At 43.7% G+C, this 19,802-nt stretch overlaps 1 protein-coding gene across 1 annotated transcript in view; it reads right to left on the reverse strand.

Annotated features, from left to right (window-relative positions):
- LOC123995391 (neurexin-3-like) overlaps window positions 1–19,802 on the reverse strand; it is an 834,015-nt gene that overhangs the window by 462,295 nt on the left and 351,918 nt on the right. Inside the window, exons 6-7 of the mRNA XM_046298964.1 lie at window positions 8,991–9,292; window positions 2,870–3,031 (exon numbers count right to left, since the gene is read on the reverse strand). Coding sequence (XP_046154920.1) covers window positions 2,870–3,031; window positions 8,991–9,292 — 464 coding nt within the window. The remainder of the gene's footprint in view (window positions 1–2,869; window positions 3,032–8,990; window positions 9,293–19,802) is intronic.

Raw genomic sequence — 19,802 nt, forward strand, 5'->3', positions numbered from 1 at the left:
AGCGGAGTAGAACACCTGTTTACGTGAGGTGCTGGCTAGTGGAGTAGAACACCTGTTTACGAGAGGTGCTGGCTAGCGGAGTAGAACACCTGTTTACGAGAGGTGCTGGCTAGTGGAGTAGAACACCTGTTTATGTGAGGTGCTGGCTACCGGAGTAGAACACCTGTTTATCTGAGGCTGTTTACGTGAGGTGCTGGCTAATGGAGTAGAACACCTGTTTATGTGAGGCTGTTTACGTGAGGTGCTGGCTAGTGGAGTAAAACACCTGTTTATGTGAGGTGCTGGCTAGTGGAGTAGAACACCTGTTTATGTGAGGCTGTTTACGTGATGTGCTGGCTAGCGGAGTAGAACACCTGTTTACGTGACGTGCTGGCTACCGGAGTAGAACACCTGTTTATGTGAGGCTGTTTACATGAGGTGCTGGCTAGCGGAGTAGAACACCTGTTTACATTAGGTGCTGGCTAGCGGAGTAGAACACCTGTTTACATGAGGTGCTGGCTAGCGGAGTAGAACACCTGTTTATTAGAGGTGCTGGCTAGCGGAGTAGAACACCTGTTTATGTGAGGTGCTAGCTAGCGGAGTAGAACACCTGTTTATTAGAGGTGCTGGCTAGCGGAGTAGAACACCTGTTTACATGAGGTGCTGGCTACCGGAGTAGAACACCTGTTTATCTGAGGCTGTTTACGTGAGGTGCTGGCTAGTGGAGTAGAACACCTGTTTACGTGAGGTGCTGGCTAGCGGAGTAGAACACCTGTTTACGTGAGGTGCTGTCTAGCGGAGTAGAACACCTGTTTATTAGAGGTGCTTGCTAGCGGAGTAGAACACCTGTTTATGTGAGGTGCTAGCTAGCGGAGTAGAACACCTATTTATTAGAGGTGCTGGCTAGCGGAGTAGAACACCTGTTTACATGAGGTACTGGCTAGCGGAGTTGAAGACCTGTTTATTAGAGGTGCTGGCTAGCGGAGTAGAACACCTGTTTACGTAAGGTGCTGGCTAGCGGAGTAGAACACCTGTTTATTAGAGGTGCTGGCTAGCGGAGTAGAACACCTGTTTACGTGAGGTGCTGGCTAGTGGAGTAGAACACCTGTTTACGTGAGGTGCTGGCTAGCGGAGTAGAACACCTGTTTATTAGAGGTTTTGGCTAGCGGAGTAGAACACCTGTTTATGTGAGGTGCTGGCTAGTGGAGTAGAACACCTGTTTACGAGAGGTGCTGGCTAGCGGAGTAGAACACCTGTTTACGAGAGGTGCTGGCTAGTGGAGTAGAACACTTGAAAAAGTAAAGTAGAGCCGCACACTAGGAACTCAGATGCAATAAATGAATAAACAGCATTTGGACAGCCAAGCTGTCTTCATCAGGGTGTAACGACAAAAACTGCAGGTCACTAGTTTATATAGTTTGAAAGGACACGCAGGTGTCTCTTCTCATGGTCGTCTGTGGCTTGATTTCATTGGTCAACTTACAGATATAAATAGAACATATAAAAAGCATGAATTGATTACATACAATCATAGATACAATGTGGCAACATAGGCCTGCCTATATGTCCCATCGGGACTCACAAACTAAATTTAGTTTGCGCTTCATTTTGCCCACATCCTTTTTACCACAAGTACAAATTCTAAGATAAATAACTGCCTTAGCGGAGCACCTTTGATTGGGATCCGTTTCCCTGTTTGAGGATGTTGAGGATGTTTGCATGTGTTTACATGTATAAGTGCCATTGCATTGAGCGCAGCCTTTACCCTTATAGTTTCCATCAGGATCGAGGCGCAATGAGACGTTGTGCGGGATATTTTGGGGTTATATATCAGAGTTTAGCATTTGAGTTTGATCTGAAGCCATTCGTGTGATTATTGTGTTTTTTCTATCCATTGTAAATTATATTTTATAGGCCACATTGTATCAATGATCGTATGTAATCCATTCATGCTTTTATGTGTTCTATTTATATCTGTAAATCGACCAATGAAATCAAGTCCCAGCCAGCCATGATTACTGACACATGTGTGTCCTTTCAAACTGTATAAACTAGTGACCTGCAGTGCTTGTCATTATATCCTGATGAAGACCACTTGACTGTCCAAACGTTGGTTATTCATCTATTGGATCTGAGCTCCTACAGTGAGCTCTCCTTTTCTTTTTCAAACATTTCATTCATTTTCCCAGACACTCGTATACAGAGTGGCTAACAGGTAGGGCATCCATCTTAAGGGGAGACTAGGTGAAACAACCACAAGTTCATTGCAGTACATTCTAAAGTACTTTTTTGTATATTCTAAATCACATTTTATTACATTATAAAGTACATTTCAGTACATTCATGTACATTCTAAAGTACATTTTAGTACATTCATGTACATTCTAAAGTACATTTTAGTACATGTTTTATATATATATTTAAAATATCCTAGAACAACAACAATAGGTTGTGTCCTATCACACCAACATGCCCTTTCTTGGTAGTGAGCACTAGGACTGGAGTACAGTAATCCACTGCTTTACTACAGTCAAGTTTAGACTGCAAATGACATATGACAGGAAAGTATTCGGGGGCCATTTTCTAACACACAACTAACTGCTGTGAATGTTGTAAATTAGATTAAGCTGAGAAGTATTGAATGGCTGCTGAGCACTTCCCTGGTCTGCCAGCTCAGCAGCGTTCATTGATAATGCCATTTAATTTCTCATTGCTGCTGCTGCTGCTTAGCGGAGGACAACCTTGCTGATTTTACATATGTAATTCAACCGCTCTGACTAGCTTAGTGGATGTGTGTGTCTGTGTGTGGGCGGGATAGGGTTTGTGTGTGTGTGTGTGTTTGCATTTGTGTGTGTGTGTATGTGTATTTGTCCCCCTAACCTAAACCTACCTCTTTCAGACATCCCATGAAGTTGTTGCTGACAGGAGAACCAGGTAGGTCAGCCGTACTAGGACTCCCACCCACGTAGAAGAAGTCATCAGACCCCAGCATGGTGTAGTCTTCCTGGGTATAGCCTGTTGTGGTGAGGATCCCATCCACAGAGATGGTCACCTGTTATAGGGTAACACATACCAAAGCCAAGGCATTAGTCGCTGAGGTGGAACTGCTTTTTCAGTATGTATAGGACACACACACCTCTCTCCTTGGTCTGATATGACCTAATGGACTATATCTATGTATTTTACTCCTGACTGAGATCACCTGGGCTAGTAGCTAGTTCCTAGTATATCGTAACTAGTAGCTACAGTGACTTCAGAAGGTATTCATACCACTTGACTTATTCCAGATTTTTTGTGTGTTTACAGCCTGAATTCAAAATGGCTAAAATATATTTATTTTCTCACCCATTTACACACAATAACCGATAATGACAAAATAGAAAACATGTTTTGAGAAATGTTTTGGAAATGTATTGAAAATTAAAAACACAAGTATTACGTTTACTGAAGCACCCATACGCGTCAATCCTTTGTAGAAGCACCTTACAGCTGTGAGTCTTTCTGGGTATGTCTCTAAGAGCTTTCCACACCTGGATTGTGCAACATTGGCCCATTATTTGTTTCTAAATTCTTCAAGCTCTGTCAAATTAGTTGTTGGTCATCTCTAGACAACCGTTTTCAGATCTTGCCATAGATTTTCATGTAGATTTAAGTCAAAACTATAACTCGGCCACTTAGGAACATTCACTGTCTTCTTGGTAAGCAACTCCAGTGTAGATTTGGCCTTGTGTTATTGTCCTGCTGAAAGGTGAATTCATCTCCCAGTGTCTGGTGGAAAGCAAACTGAACCTGGTTTTCCTTTAGGATTTTGCCTGTGCTTAGTACACAGTAATGTGTTCTATTGGATTTGCCCCAAACATAACACTTCATATTCAGGACAAAAAGTAAATAGTTTTGCCAATATTTTTGTAGCATTAATTTAGTGCCTTATTCTGTGCAGGTAGTAACTGCAATATTGTTGATCCATCCAGTTTTCCCCTATTACACTCATTAAACTCAGTCACAATTGGACTCATGGTGAAATCCTTGAGTGGTTTCCTTCCTCTCCGGCATCTGAGTTAGGAAGGACGCCTGTATCTTGGTAGTGACTGGGTGTATTGATACACCATCCAAATTGTAATTAATAACTTCACCATGCTCAAAGGGATATTCAGTGTCTAATTTTGGTATCTACCAATAAGTGCCATTCTTTGTGAGGCATTGGAAAACCGTCCCAGTCTTTGTGGTGGAATTTGTCTTTGAAATTCACTGTCTGACTGAGGGACCTTACAGATAGTTGTATGTGTGAGTTACAGAAAAAAATCATAATAAATACTATTATTGCACATGGAGTGAGTCCATGAAACTCATTATGTGACTTCCTTAGGCTTGCCATAACAAATGAATACTTATTGACTCTTAATAGTTTATTAATTTATAAAAATGTCTAACAACATGATTCCACTTTGACATCACGGCGTGTCGTGTGTAGGCTAATGATAAAATACTCAGGCTGGAACACGACAAAAGTTGGAAAAAGTCTTGGGGTGTGAATACTTTCTGAAGCCACTGTAGTAGATAGTACCTAGTAGGTTTGTACCTTGGAGCAATAGTTTGAGAGTTTGGTTCAGACAGCGTTTGAGGTAGTATTTAATGGGTTTAGTAATAGGTAGGTTCACAGGACAGATGAAGAAAATATGTCAGAGCAGGGGACCACATTTTCTTTATCTTTTGATGGGGGTAAGAGAATGGAATCTCATTCGGTTTGGATAGTTCAGGTTAGGAGAGGGTTAGTAAAAATGGACAAATTGCCAAGGACAAATTGCTTGTACTTGTCTTAGGTTTCTGGGTTCAATTTGTAACTATACAAAACATCACACGCATATACACACACACACTATCAGTCACACACACTCGGCCTTATACACACACATGCATTACATAGGGAGGATTATCACACAACTTCACAAATGCGGAAACCAAGGTTTTCATTCTTCAGAAGTTAACAGAAACACAAATATGTTTGACATGTAAGGGGTATAAACGATTTGATGTCATACAAGGCATGATCAAGCCAATCGGGAGATGGGGTACCTCCACCAATCAAGTCAAGGGGATCAGGAGGGGGAGGGTGTAATGTTAGCCACAACACACAGACACCACTGTAACCAGCATGCGACCAACACAACATGCAGGGAAGGGGTGGGGGGGACAGGACAGTGATATAGAGTGATAGGTTGAAGATGAGTGAACGTGAAAGTGAAGTGTTAGTGGTTATGGCTGAGGAGGGTGAAAGTGTAAAAGTCATATGATTTCAGAGGTCAGGAGATGAAAAGGCATTGATGAGCGGTGGTAGGCATGCCATGCGCCAGAGTGTGTTGGAAACAACTGTCAGAGATCCGGTAAAGAAAGGGGTCGCCATTTTGTCTCTCTGTCGCCATTTTGTTTCTGTTTAGCATTTTAGAGCCCGGACCGGAGTTTTGGCGGCTGCTGGCTTGTTGAAGATTCACTCTTGTTGTTTGGATTGTGGCGGAGATTCTCTCAGTTCTTGGGTGGCGACGGTCCTCACAAAAAATGTTGAGATTTTTTTTGGGGTGGAAAAAAACATCAATTTTTCATGCATCCCTGACAAAAGATCAAAGGTCAGAGGGGGGGAATCTGGTGGTTTATTTGAGACTCGAAGAACCTCTGTGAACTTCGTAGCGATGAGGAATAAAAGAAGAAGTAAAAGACGGACTGAAAAAAGTGGAGGGGGGGAGGGGGGGGAAGAGGTTGAGAGACCAGAGAGGATATTGAGAACTGAAGAAAGCTGTTGGTAATACAATCCCATTTCCTGTTTGATAAGATGTCTAGGATGAAATTGAAATTATAAGAAGAAAAAGAAGAGGGGGGAGGGACACACGGCAAACCCAAAAAAAAGACAATAAGAATGATATCTACCAGACAATGCAGTATGTTTACCATAGCGTGTCCAATGCCTGATTGCTTTCCGGAAAAGGGGAAGAAAGGAAATCAAAAGAATAGTGAACAAAACGGTTGTTAATAAGGGATGGGAGAAGAAAGAAACCAAAATAAAAAACAATGACGTAGGAGAAGCAGGATGATAGTTAGTTAGTATGTTAGTTAGTTGTTCAGATAACTGTTCGTTAGTAAGTAAATACAATGACTTAGTATTTCATGAAAGGTAAATGTTAGTCTAACAAAGCATGTCTTCCCAAAGAGAGGGAGATAGACTGGCGGAAAGGTAAAGAAAGACAGACAGAGAAGAGGAAGAGGAAGAGAGAGTGAGAGAGTGAAGGAGCAAAAAAAGAGCCCTAGGTTAGCCTCTGGTCTGTGAGTCAGTGTTCCTTCAGTGGTAGCTAGCTAGTGTCAGTGGTAGCTAGCTAGTGGCTACACCTCTTAGTGGCAGGAAATGAACACTTTACTTACTTTTCCACCTCTCTTCATCTCCATAGTACCGGCTGAAGAAACCCTTTCACTGAAGAAACCCTTTCCACTCACTCCCTCACCACAAACAAACAGCTACCTGCTATTGCTTTTCTCACTGTGCTTTCACTCTTATAGTACAAGTATATATCCAGTTTACAGCCCTACTTCGTAAAGTTCAGTTGAGTAACAATGTTAGAATAGAATACAGTCCTAGTTACAGCACGTAGCATTGGAATGAATGGCAGTAGAGGCATAATCCTGATTTTACCTATGCAGGAAAATACAAAGTAAGGCATGTGAAATATCAGACATTGTGTAATATAATTATTGTCATATTACCAAAGACATTGTCATATCATTATAAATACAGTTTATTCAGGTTTTATACCAATTGTCTGTATAAATAGCCTCAAAAATATATGTAAAAATACCATAAATGTCTACATTTTTTTTTCTTGGAAAGCTGTGAGTGTTATTATATGATACAATATCAGTACTTGTTGCATGTGCATCTTGTCTAAGTCCTGTCATCATCTGATGACAGTGTCTAGCTGTGGATTGACTGGATTTATTATTTATTTTATTTTACCTTTATTTAACTAGGCAAGTTATTTGACCTTTATTTAACTAGGCAAGTTATTTGACCTTTATTTAACTAGGCAAGTTATTTTAGCTTTATTTAACTAGGCAAGTTATTTTACCTTAATTTAACTAGGCAAGTTATTTTACCTTTATTTAACTAGGCAAGTTATTTTACCTTTATTTAACTAGGCACGTTATTTTACCTTTATTTAACTAGGCAAGTTATTTTACCTTTATTTAACTAGGCAAGTTATTTTACCTTTATTTAACTAGGCAAGTTATTTTACCTTTATTTAACTAGGCAAGTTATTTTACCTTTATTTAACTAGGCAAGTTATTTTACCTTTATTTAACTAGGCAAGTTATTTTACCTTTATTTAACTAGGCAAGTTATTTTACCTTTATTTAACTAGGCAAGTTATTTTACCTTTATTTAACTAAGGTATCATAGTTATTTTAACTATTATTTAACTAGGAACAGTTATTTAACCTTTATTTAAGTGGCAGTTATTTTACCTTTATTTAACTAGGGGTTAACTGCCTTTTGTTCTAGGCAGTTATTTTAGCCTTTATTTAACAGTGGGTTATTTTACCTTGTTCTAAGGTATCATAGTATTTAACTATGACAGCCTAGGAACAGTGGGTTAACTGCCTTGTTCAGTGGCAGAATGACAGCCTAGGAACAGTGGGTTAACTGCCTTGTTCAGGGGCAGAACGACAGCCTAGGAACAGTGGGTTAACTGCCTTGTTCAGGGGCAGAATGACAGCCTAGGAACAGTGGGTTAACTGCCTTGTTCAGGGGCAGAATGACAGCCTAGGAACAGTGGGTTAACTGCCTTGTTCAGGGGCAGAAAGACAGCCTAGGAACAGTGGGTTAACTGCCTTGTTCAGGGGCAGAACGACAGCCTAGGAACAGTGGGTTAACTGCCTTGTTCAGGGGCAGAACGACAGAGTTTTACCTCGTCAGCTCGGGGATTTGATCTTGCAACCTTTCGGTTACAAGTCCAACGCTGAATGGAATGTTGGCACGTTGACAGTTACTTAGAAAAATGAAGAGAATCATTTCTTTAAAACTGGCCACCGAGCAAGCAAACATACATTACAGATACATTCTTCCAATTCATTATTTTACACACTGTCTCATTACAGCACTGCCAAACCATGGTTAACCAACTCTCTGACCAAAAATGGCTGACCTTGATCCCAACGTAAGAATGTTCATGTCCATTCTAGTATTCTGATGTGTACTGTGAACTATCTACGCTTACAAGGACCTATCAGATGCCATTTTAACATCCATTTATACGATTTGAATAAGATGCTCCACTGATCTGAAACAAATGTCCAACAGAAGGCTCCTATTGTCTGTCACCCGAAGTCCCTCCATTGTCCCGAGTTAATGTGCGTCTTAAACCCTGCCTTGTAGTTTCTGTAGCTATACAGAGGAGCAACATCTAGTTGTTTAAAGGAAAACAGCTACTTCTGAAGTCAACAAGATAGCGACTCTTCGACAAGGCTCCTGATAGAAGTGTCAGCTTAGTCAAGAATAAAACAAAGTAGTATACGTTTAAATGAAGAAAATAGGGTAAGTCTTCAAAAGCAACACAAGATAAGGAGAGACAGAGAGGAACAGAGAGCCATGGTATCAGCTGCTCCACCACTATCAATCACTATGCAGTCTGTGCTTCTTTATTCACATAGTCACTGCTAGGGGTTATAAATAGACGGGAAAACACTACCTAACCATACTGATAATACTTCAATACTACACAAATTCATAATGTCTCTCTCCTAATATTTCTCAACGCAACATCTTTGACAACTATCTAAAGTGCTTAGGTCACTTGGAAAAGGTGCTATATAAAAATACACATTAATCTAATATAATACATAAATTGTAAACAAAGGTAAACACTAACTTAACAACATAAACCCACGACACTAATACCAACCGATTAATATATTACTACAACTAATCAATACCAGTCGTGAACCTATGTCTGCTCAGTCTCCATGGTTACCTGTCTGAGGTTGCGTGTGACCTTGATGTCGTGCCAGCCATTATCGTTGAACTTCCCATTGACGGGCTCCACAATGGCCTCGAAGGCCCCGGAGCCCAGGTTGATGACCAGGCTCACCGCCCCGTCCTTTAGGGCCAGGTTGACATAGTCAGCAGACTTCCCTGTGTGGAGCAAGAGACCGTTCCTCTGCCACGTCTTGAAGGAGAGTGTGATCTCATCACTGGATGACTGGATGGGGTTCTGGGATAGGTCGTAGCAGAAGTACTCAGAACCACGGAACGTTGCCACGTTCTCTTCTCTTGCTGGAAGTAGAGAGGAGAATAGATGTAAGTTTAGGTTATATTCAAGGCTCTTACCCAAGACATACTCAAGTGTAGACATTGATGTTGAAACATGCATTAGTACATATGGTGACCCTGGAAGGAATGGAACCACAACCCACAAAGATGCATGGTCTCCATGAAAAGCATATCATTGACACAAGCAGGAAGTCCATTGTATAATCTGTCATATTTGACAGTTAAAACATGACACAATTACAATCCCTTCACATAAAGTAGTAGGCGTTGAATCATGTCACGGTTACAAAATGAATCATATGTCATCACTTCCCATTTTATTTATTTACCTTTATTTTACTAGGCAAGTCAGTTAAGAACAAATTCTTATTTTCAATGATGGCCTAGGAACAGTGGGTTAACTGCCTGTTCAGGGGCAGAATGACAGATTTTGTACCTTGTCAGTTCAGGGATTTGAACTTGAAACCTTTCGGTTACTAGACCAATGCTCTAACCACTAGGCTACCCTGCCGCCATCACCTCCCATGAGAAAAGGACTGTGTCATCATCTCCCATGAGAAGAGGACTGTGTGATCACCTCCCATGAGAAGAGGACTGTGTCATCACCTCCCATGAGAAGAGGACTGTGTCATCATCTCCCATGAGAAAAGGATTGTGTCATCACCTCCCATGAGAAGAGGACTGTGTCATCATCTCCCATGAGAAGAGGACTGTGTCATCACCTCCCATGAGAAGAGGACTGTGTCATCACCTCCCATGAGAAAATGACTGTGTCATCACTTCCCATGAGAAGAGGACTGTGTCATCACCTCCCATGAGAAGAGGACTGTGTCATCACCTCCCATGAGAAAATGACTGTGTCATCACTTCCCATGAGAAGAGGACTGTGTCATCACCTCCCATGAGAAGAGGACTGTGTCATCATCTCCCATGAGAAAAGGACTGTGTCATCATCTCCCATGAGAAAAGGACTGTGTCATCACTTCCCATGAGAAGAGGACTGTGTCATCACCTCCCATGAAAAGAGGACTGTGTCATCACTTCCCATGAGAAGAGGACTGTGTCATCACCTCCAATATGAGAAGAGGACTGTGTCATCATCTTCCATGAGAAGAGGACTGTGTCATCACCTCCCATGAGAAGAGGACTGTGTCATCACCTCCCATGAGAAGAGGACATGAACTACAGTACCAATCAAAAGTTTGACACACCTACTCATTCAAAGGTTTTTCTTTATTTATCCTATTAACTACATTGTAGAATAATAGTGAAGACATCAAATGCAGAATGCTGTGGTAGACATGTTGGTTAAGTGTGCCTTGAATTCTAAATAGATCACAGACATTGTCACCAGCAAAGCACCCCCACACCATCACACCTCCTCTTCCATGCTTCACGGTGGGAACCACACATGCGAGGTCCTCCGTTCACCTACTCACCGTCTCACAAAGAAATAGCTGTTGGAACCAAGAATCTCAGATTTAGTCTCATCAGACCAAAGGACAGATTTCCACCGGTCTAATGTCCATTACTCGTGTTTCTTGGTCCAAGCAAGTCTCTTCTTATTATTGGTGTCCTTTAGTAGTGGTTTATTTGCAGCAATTCAACCATGAAGGCACAGTTGATGTTGGGATGTGTCTGTTACTTGAACTCTATGAAGCATTTATTTGGGCTGCAATTTCTGAGGCTGGTAACTATACCTCTGCAGCAGAGGTAACTCTGGGTCTTCCTTTCCCATGGCTATCCTCATGAGAGCCAGTTTCATCATGGCGATTGATTGTTTTTGCGACTGCACATGAAGATACTTCAAATGTTCTCTACATTTTCTGGAGAGCTGTTTTGCCATAATATGGACTTTGGTGTTTTCCAAATAGAGCTGATTCTGATCTTCCCCTGAGATGTCCAACACAACTGATTGGCTCAAACGCATTAAGAAGGAAGCAGACTGATCATGACCTTCCACTGGGATCTCCATACTAGCAGACTGATTATGATCTTCCACTGAGGTCTCCATGGTAACAGACTGATTATGACCTTCCACTGAGGTCTCCATGGTAGCAGACTGATTATGACCATCCACTGAGGTCTCCATGGTAGCAGACTGATTATGACCATCCACTGAGGTCTCCATGGTAGCAGACTGATTATGACCTTCCACTGAGGTCTCCATGGTAACAGACTGATTATGATCTTCCACTGAGGTCTCCATGGTAACAGACTGATTATGATCTTCCACTGAGGTCTCCATGGTAACAGACTGATTATGACCTTCCACTGAGGTCTCCATGGTAGCAGACTGATTATGATCTTCCACCAGGATCTCCATGGTAGCAGACTGATTATGACCTTCCACTGAGGTCTCCATGGTAGCAGACTGATTATGATCTTCCACTGAGGTCTCCATGGTAGCAGACTGATTATGACCTTCCACTGAGGTCTCCATGGTAACAGACTGATTATGACCTTCCACTGAGGTCTCCATGGTAGCAGACTGATTATGACCTTCCACTGAGGTCTCCATGGTAACAGACTGATTATGACCTTCCACTGAGGTCTCCATGGTAGCAGACTGATTATGACCTTCCACTGAGATCTCCATGGTAGCAGACTGATTATGACCTTCCACTGAGGTCTCCATGGGAGCAGACTGATTATGACCATCCACTGAGGTCTCCATGGTAACAGACTGATTATGACCTTCCACTGAGATCTCCATGGTAGCAGACTGATTATGATCTTCCACTGAGGTCTCCATGGTAACAGACTGATTATGATCTTCCACTGAGATCTCCATGGTAGCAGAGTGATTATGATCTTCCACTGAGGTCTCCATGGTAGCAGAGTGATTATGACCTTCCACTGAGATCTCCATGGTAGCAGACTGATTATGACCATCCACTGAGGTCTCCATGGTAACAGACTGATTATGATCTTCCACTGAGATCTCCATGGTAGCAGACTGATTATGACCTTCCACTGAGGTCTCCATGGTAGCAGACTGATTATGACCTTCCACTGAGGTCTCCATGGTAACAGACTGATTATGACCTTCCACTGAGATCTCCATGGTAGCAGACTGATTATAACCTTCCACTGAGGTCTCCATGGTAGCAGACTGATTATAACCATCCACTGAGATCTCCATGGTAGCAGACTGATTATGATCTTCGACTGGGATCTCTCTGTATGGGGCTTTTTAGTCAGACCGTCAGATAGAGGAAATTGAGAGAGGAGACATGGAGACACAGGGGATTAGAAGATGAGTCTGATGCCAACTGACTCAGAGACAGTTTCTATCTACAAGCCATCAGACTGCGGAACATTTGAACTGGACAGACCACCTGCTCTGATTCTCCACACACACACACACACACACACACACACACACACACACACACACACACACACACACACACACACACACACACACACACACACACACACACACACACACACACACACACACACACACACACACACACAACCTCTGCAACCAGACTGTTACTATTCTGCTCAGTTTATACACTTGCCCCCACATCTCCACTTCATGTAAATACATGTGTAAATATTGGACTTTATATGGCCCCTTCCTGTATTATACCAATGCTAAAATGTTTATTCTATTCCACTGAGCCATTGACTTTATGTTCATATTCTTATGTTTTATTATTTCTTATTGTTGTTGCATTGTCCAGAAGGAACCTAAAACAAAGCATTTCATTGGACGATGTATACCACGCGTATAGCATACATACGACTAATAAAGTTGGACTTGAACTATATTGAAAAAGTAAAGCCTACTTTTTTTTGTTTAAGAAAGAAAGAGTGTATATGGGTCCAGGTGTCACGAATCTGGTTTCTGTTTATTGGGTAATTGGGAAGATGGTGCCTCTTCCTGTTCGGGCGGCGCTCGGCGGGCGTCGGATATTTCGCCGGCCTATTAGCTGCCATCGATTCCCTTTCCGTTTGTTTCTGTTTATTGGGTAATTGGGTACACCTGTTTTGAGTTAGTGTTGTTTGTAGGCTATTTAAGGGCACTAGGCCCGCTGGGTATTTGTGTAGACTATTTAAGGGCACTAGGCCCGCTGGGTATTTGTGTCGACTATTTAAGGGCACTAGGCCCGCTGGGTATTTGTGTAGACTATTTAAGGGCACTAGGCCCGCTGGGTATTTGTGTAGACTATTTAAGGGCACTAGGCCCGCTGGGTATTTGTGTAGACTATTTAAGGGCACTAGGCCCGCTGGGTATTTGTGTAGACTATTTAAGGGCACTAGGCCCGCTGGGTATTTGTGTAGACTATTTAAGGGCACTAGGCCCGCTGGGTATTTGTGTCGACTATTTAAGGGCACTAGGCCCGCTGGGTATTTGTGCGGGCTTGTTTCCTGTTATCTATGTATGAGTGTGATCAGTATTTTTCCGGACAGGTTTTAGTCCGGTGTATTTTTGGGACGGGTAGTTTCATGCGCCCTGGAGTTTTGCATGTCGTGGAATCACAGTCTATGGAATCAAATATCCACGTACTGAATTACCTGCTCTCTCTGCGCTTGACTCCTCCACCAGGAAGCTCCAGACCATGATATCATGACTAGTGTGAGTTCCGACTGCTTGAAACGCTGCCTTTTAAACAGCCCTAGTACTAGAGGACAGACCCAGTACTGCAGCTTTTACAGACATAACCAACACCTGGCCTAGAGACTCCACAAGGCTGAGGCTTCCAATTCAGTTATTCACCCTGTATGTTAATTAAAGGAAGAAAACACCTGGCGGACACTGAAACAACAGCATCGTCTGTGCTCCAGGTATTAAATGGTAGAAGCTGTCACCTTCATAATAACAGACTATCCCTGTCATGTAAGTCTTTGCAAATGCCACATGCAGTGTTGTATGCATTTTAGCAGAGTTAGAGTGACCTGGAAATACATTACATTGCTGCTAATTATGTAATTCTGTACAGTCGTGGCCAAAAGTTTTGAGAATGCCACAAATATTAATTTTCACAACGCTTTCTGCACAAAGTCTTCAGAATGTTGTGATGAGATGAATTGCAAATAATTGCAAAGTCCCTCTTTGCCATGGAAATGAACTGAATCCCCCCAAAACTTTTCCACTGCATTTCAGCCCTGCCACAAAAGGACCAGCTGACATCATGTCACTGATTCTCTCGTTAACACAGGTGTGAGTGTTGACGAGGACAAGGCTGGAGATCCCTCTGTCATGCTGATTGAGTTCGAATAACAAACAGACTGGAAGCTTGAAAAGGAGGGTGGTGCTTGGAATCATTTTTCTTCCTCTGTCAACCATGGTTAACCGGCAAGGAAACACATGCCGTCATCATTGCTTTGCACAAAAAGGTCTTCACAGGCAAGGATATTGCTGCCAGTAAGATTGCACCTAAATCAACAATTTATTGGATCAACACGATCTTCAAGAAGAGCAGTTCAATTGTTGTGAAGAAGGCTTCAGGGCGCCCAAGAAAATCCAGCAAGCGCCTGGACCGTCTCCTAAAGTTGATTCAGCTGCGGGATTGGGGCACCACCAGTACAGAGCTTGATCGGGAACGGCAGCAGGCAGGTGTGAGTGCATCTGAAAGCCAAGTAAGGTGAAGACTTTTGGAGGATGGACTGGTGTCAAGAAGGGCAGCAAAGAAGCCAGTTCTCTCCAGGAAAAACATCAGGGACAGACTGATATTCTGCAAAAGGTACAGGGATTGGACTGCTGAGGACTGGGGTAAAGTCATTTTCTCTGATGAATCCCCTTTCTGATTGTTTGGGGCATCCAAAATAAAGCTTGTCCGGAGAAGACAAGGTAAGCACTACCATCAGTCCTGTGGCATGTCAACAGTAAAGCATCCTGAGACCATTCATGTGTGGGGTTGCTTCTCAGCCAAGGGAGTGGGCTCACTCACAATTTTGCCTAAGAACACAGCCATGAATAAAGAATGGTACCAACACATCCTCCAAGAGCAACTTCTCCCAACCATCCAGGAACAGTTTGGTGACAAACAATGCCTTTTCCAGCATGATGGAGCACCTTGCAAAAGTGATAACTAAGTGGCTCGGGGAACAAAACATTGATATTTTGGGTCCATGGCCAGGAAACTCCCCAGACCTTAATCCCAGACAAACAAAAACCCACAAATTCTAACAAACTCCAAGCATTGATTATGCAAGAATGGGCTGCCATCAGTCAGGATGTAGCCCAGAAGTTAATTGACAGCATGCCAGGGCGGATTGCAGAGGTCTTGAAAAAGAAGGGTCAACATTGCAAATATTGGCTCTATGCATCAACTTCATGTAATTGTCAATAAAAGCATTTGACACTTATGAAATGCTTGTAATTATACTTCACTATTCCATAGTAACATCTGACAAAAATATCTAAAGACACTGAAGGAGCAAACTTTATGGAATTTAATGTTTGTGTCATTCTCACAACTTTTGGCCATGACTACATATCACATTGTCAATAAGCCAATCACAAGTTTCTGGTCTAAGGGCAGGAGAGATTGTGAAACACAGAGAGAGGGAGATGGATAGACTGCCTCTAGAGCAGGCTAGGCTGGTGGTGGATAGACTGCCTCTAGAGCAGGCTAGACTGGTGGTGGATAGACTGCCTCTAGAGCAGGCTAGGCTGGTGGTGGATAGACTGCCTCTAGAGCAGGCTAGGCTGGTGGTGGATAGACTGCCTCTAGAGCAGGCTAGGCTGGTGGTGGATAGACTGCCTCTAGAGCAGGCTAGACTGGTGGTGGATAGACTGCCTCTAGAGCAGGCTAGGCTGGTGGTGGATAGACTGCCTCTAGAGCAGGCTAGGCTGGTGGTGGATAGACTGCCTCTAGAGCAGGCTAGACTGGTGGTGGATAGACTGCCTCTAGAGCAGGCTAGGCTGGTGGTGGATAGACTGCCTCTAGAGCAGGCTAGACTGGTGGTGGATAGACTGCCTCTAGAGCAGACTAGGCTGGTGGTGGATAGACTGCCTCTAGAGCAGGCTAGATTGGTGGTGGATAGACTGCCTCTAGAGCAGGCTAGGCTGGTGGTGGATAGACTGCCTCTAGAGCAGGCTAGGCTGGTGGTGGATAGACTGCCTCTAAAGCAGGCTAGACTGCTGGTGGATAGACTGCCTCTAGAGCAGGCTATGCTGCTGATGGATAGACTGCCTCTAAAGCAGGCTAGACTGCTGGTGGATAGACTGCCTCTAGAGCAGGCTATGCTGCTGATGGATAGACTGACTCTAAAGCAGGCTAGACTGCTGGTGGATAGACTGCCTCTAGAGCAGGCTATGCTGCTGATGGATAGACTGCCTCTAAAGCAGGCTAGACTGCTGATGGATAGACTGCCTCTAAAGCAGGCTAGACTGCTGGTGGATAGACTGCCTCTAGAGCAGGCTAGACTGCTGATGGATAGACTGCCTCTAAAGCAGGCTAGACTGCTGGTGGATAGACTGCCTCTAGAGCAGGCTATGCTGCTGATGGATAGACTGCCTCTAAAGCAGGCTAGACTGCTGGTGGATAGACTGCCTCTAGAGCAGGCTATGCTGCTGATGGATAGACTGCCTCTAAAGCAGGCTAGACTGCTGGTGGATAGACTGCCTCTAGAGCAGGCTAGACTGCTGGTGGATAGACTGCCTCTAGAGCAGGCTAGGCTGCTGGTGGATAGACTGCCTCTAGAGCAGGCTATGCTGCTGATGGATAGACTGCCTCTAAAGCAGGCTAGACTGCTGGTGGATAAACTGCCTCTAAAGCAGGCTAGACTGCTTGTGGATAGACTGCCTCTAGAGCAGGCTAGACTGCTGATGGATAGACTGCCTCTAAAGCAGGCTAGACTGCTGGTGGATAGACTGCCTCTAGAGCAGGCTATGCTGCTGATGGATAGACTGCCTCTAAAGCAGGCTAGACTGCTGGTGGATAAACTGCCTCTAAAGCAGGCTAGACTGCTTGTGGATAGACTGCCTCTAGAGCAGGCTAGACTGCTGATGGATAGACTGCCTCTAAAGCAGGCTAGACTGCTGGTGGATAGACTGCCTCTAGAGCAGGCTAGACTGCTGATGGATAGACTGCCTCTAAAGCAGGCTAGACTGCTGGTGGATAGACTGCCTCTAGAGCAGGCTAGACTGCTGATGGATAGACTGCCTCTAAAGCAGGCTAGACTGCTGGTGGATAGACTGCCTCTAAAGTAGGTTAGACTGATGGTGGTTAGACTGCCGCTAGAGCAGGCTAGACTGCTGGTGGATAGACTGCCTCTAGAGCAGGCTAGACTGCTGGTGGATAGACTGCCTCTAGAGCAGGCTAGGCTGCTGGTGGATAGACTGCCTCTAGAGCAGGCTAGACTGCTGATGGATAAACTGCCTCTAGAGCAGGCTAGACTGCTGGTGGATAGACTGCCTCTAGAGCAGGCTAGACTGCTGGTGGATAGACTGCCTCTAGAGCAGGCCAGACTGCTGGTGGATAGACTGCCTCTAGAGCAGGCTAGGCTGCTGTTGGTTTGGGTTGTTTTTTTGGACTGACTACATGTAAACACAAGAGAGGTTATTGTTGATCCTGGAGGGAGAGAGGGAGAGGAAGAAAGGGAGAGAGAACGAGAGAGCGAACAAACGAGGGAGAGAGAAAGCATCGTAGAGAGAGAGAGGAGAGAGAGAGAGAGAGAGAGAGAGAGAGAGAGAGAGAGAGAGAGAGAGAGAGAGAGAGAGAGAGAGAGAGAGAGAGAGAGAGAGAGAGAGAGAGAGAGAGGAGAGAGAGAGAGAGAGAGAGAGAGAGAGGATAAAGGCGGTGGAGATTTCAGAGGGAGAGAGAGGCAGAGAGATCTAGAGTGAGGGAGAGAGAGGCAGGGAGATCTAGAGTGAGGGAGAGAGAGGCAGAGAGATCTAGAGTGGGGGAGAGAGAGGCAGAGAGATCTAGAGTGAGGGAGAGAGAGGCAGAGAGATCGAGGCAGAGAGATCTAGAGTGAGGGAGAGAGAGGCAGAGAAATCTAGAGTGAGGGAGAGAGAGGCAGAGAGATCTCTTTTGAGAGAGGCAGAGAGATCTAGAGTGAGGGAGAGAGAGGCAGAGAGATCTAGAGTGAGGGTGAGAGAGGCAGAGAAATCTAGAGTGAGGGAGAGAGCGGCAGAGAGATCTAGAGTGAGGGAGAGAGAGGCAGACAGATCTAGAGTGAGGGAGAGAGAGAGAGATGAAAGGATGGATGGAGAAATAAAGAAACCAATAAAGAAAGAAAGAAAAAGGGCAGTGTTTTAGTGCTCACACACCGCCTCATATCGAACCACGTCACACCACATCCCTCTCTGTCAGGTCGCAGCCGTTCCACCTGGCCAAGCATCTCCATATCCCAATGGAAAACACTGGAGGCAAGTCCAGGACCACTAGTTCACATTTTTTGACTCTGATCTGAGTCTAAAACCCCAGAGAGTGAAGCCGATGTGACAGACAGACAGACCGTAGAAAGGAATCCCTCTCTTTACTCCACTTGAAGAGAGAGAGAGAGAGAGATGGGGAGGGTGAGAGAGAGAGAGAGAGAGAGAGAGAGAGAGAGAGAGAGAGAGAGAGAGAGAGAGAGAGAGAGAGAGAGAGAGAGAGAGAGAGAGAGAGAGAGAGAGAGAGAGAGAGAGAGAGAGAGAGAGAGAGGGAGAGAAAGAGAGAGAGAGAGAGAGAGAGAGAGAGAGAGAGAGAGAGAGAGAGAGAGAGAGAGAGAGAGAGAGAGAGAGAGAGAGAGAGAGAGAGAGAGAGAGAGAGAGAGAGAGAGAGAGAGAGGGAGAAACAGAGAGAGAGAGAAAGAGAGAGAGAGAGATGGGGAGGGTGAGAGAGAGAGCCTACAAGGTAGTCTAGAGTTTAAGAGGTTGTGAAAGTAACTGAAAGGTCGCTGGTTTGAAACCCCAAGCCGGCAAGGTGGAAGAATCTGCCGTTCAGCCCTTGAGTATGGTAATCAATCCCAAACAACAACTGCTCCCCGAGGATGTCGATTAAGGCAGCTCCCCGCACCTCTCTGATTGAGAGTGGTTGGGGAAAATGAGGAAGACACATTTAGAATGCATTCAGTTGTGCAACTGACTCGGTACCCCCTAGTCAGTCATCCAGTGAATACTAAATAAAATGTTTTAATTATTATTTAACAATTTTATTAGCAGGGAGTCTGTTTGAGAACAAGGTAACCCTGCAGGGAAAACCAAGAAGATGTATAACAATATAATAATAAACAGACAATACTATAACACCACTATATTATAACACCACTATATTATAACACCCTTATACTATAACACCACTATATTATAACACCCTTATACTATAACACCACAATATTATAACACAACTATACTACTATATTATAATGCAACTATATTATAACAACACTATATTATAACACCACTATACTACTATACTATAACACCACTATATTATAACACCACTATATTATAACACCACTATATTATAACACCACTATAGTATAACACCACTATATTATAACACCACTATAGTATAACACCACTATATTATAACACCACTATATTATAACACAACTATACTAC

This window comes from Oncorhynchus gorbuscha, linkage group LG14, assembly GCF_021184085.1.
Source record: "Oncorhynchus gorbuscha isolate QuinsamMale2020 ecotype Even-year linkage group LG14, OgorEven_v1.0, whole genome shotgun sequence".
Lineage (NCBI taxonomy): Eukaryota > Metazoa > Chordata > Actinopteri > Salmoniformes > Salmonidae > Oncorhynchus > Oncorhynchus gorbuscha.